Source organism: Nicotiana tomentosiformis, chromosome 10 (assembly GCF_000390325.3).
Source record: "Nicotiana tomentosiformis chromosome 10, ASM39032v3, whole genome shotgun sequence".
Lineage (NCBI taxonomy): Eukaryota > Viridiplantae > Streptophyta > Magnoliopsida > Solanales > Solanaceae > Nicotiana > Nicotiana tomentosiformis.
In genome coordinates this window covers 42319000-42320275 of record NC_090821.1, presented here as the reverse complement: position 1 = coordinate 42320275, position 1276 = coordinate 42319000, and the positions used below count along the sequence as shown (strand labels likewise).

Sequence of the window (1276 nt, the reverse complement as noted above, 5' to 3'; positions counted from 1 at the left end):
CCGCCAAAGTCCACCCAATAGCCTTCTTCCTCTTTTGTAGCACCGCCAAAGTAGAGTCTACCTGCACGTTAGTCAAACAAGAGGAAAGAATAACCGGTAAAGTAGAACAAGGACCAAGAAATTCATACCGAAGATGTGGAGGCAATGGCTTCAACTCCAAGGTAGGGGGCTCTGAAATAGAAGGCTTTGTAGGAGGATTTGTCCTATTTTCAAGATCCAAGGATAATTTTCGGAGTGCATAGTTGTACGAACCCATTCCTTACAAAGAGTTCACACATTCCATGAAGCCATCCATCTTGTCATCATCAAAATTGAGCAAGACGGCCTCCAACATATCACCCGTATTGATCATAGCACTTGTATCATCAACAATAACATCAGTCACCAAATTCACAAAAGAGCACACCTCATTGCTATTTGGTTTCCGCATTTCCTTACACACATGGAAAACCACTTTTTCATCACCAACCCGAAATGTAAGTTCTCCGGCTTCAACATCACAAAGAGCCTTCCCCATAGCAAGGAAAGGTCTCCCAAGAATAATTGGAGCCTCGTAGTTAACTTCACAATCTAGAATGACAAAATCCGTCGGAAGAATGAATTTATCAACACGAACTAAGACATCTTCAATCACTCCCAAAGGTCTTTTCATAGTACGATCAGCCATTTGCAATCTCATAGAGGTGGGTCTTTGTTGCCCAATTCCCAAGGTCTTGAATTTTGAACAGGGCATCAAATTGATACTTGCCCCATAATCACTAAGAGCTTTTGCAAATTCGGCACTTCCAATTGTACAAGGAATCGTGAAAGCACCGGGATCTTCTAACTTAGGATCCATAGAGTGCACAATTTCACTCACTTGATGAGTGACTTTGATGGTTTCAAAATTCATTAACCGCTTCTTTGTCACGAGATCCTTCGCAAACTTTACATAGCCGGGCATTGTTCCAAAACTTCAACTAATGGCACATTGATGGAGAAACTTTTCATCATTTAAATAAACTTCTTGAATTGATTCTCACCATTTTTCTTGGCAAGTCTTTGAGGGTATGGATGTGGAGGCTTAGGCAATGGTGCCTTAGCCTTTTACACTACCGGATCCAGTATGTCAATAATGTGATCCCTAGACGGGTTCACCTCCACTTGAGTCTCTTCCATACTATCATCAATATCAATCTAAACTTCATCAATTGATTGTACCACATTGTTCGGGACCTCTTATTCTTGTACCACTTGCTCATCATCCACAAGTTGCCTTTGACTTGAGGTGGGTGCA

At 41.5% G+C, this 1276-nt stretch overlaps 1 protein-coding gene across 1 annotated transcript; it reads right to left on the bottom strand.

Moving 5' to 3' along the window:
• Positions 1–259: 259 nt before the first annotated feature.
• LOC138900079 (uncharacterized) lies at positions 260–943 on the bottom strand. Its single transcript, XM_070186785.1, has one exon. It carries the CDS (start codon positions 941–943, stop codon positions 260–262), a length of 684 nt encoding a protein of 227 aa, XP_070042886.1.
• Between the last annotated feature and the right edge of the window lie 333 nt (positions 944–1276).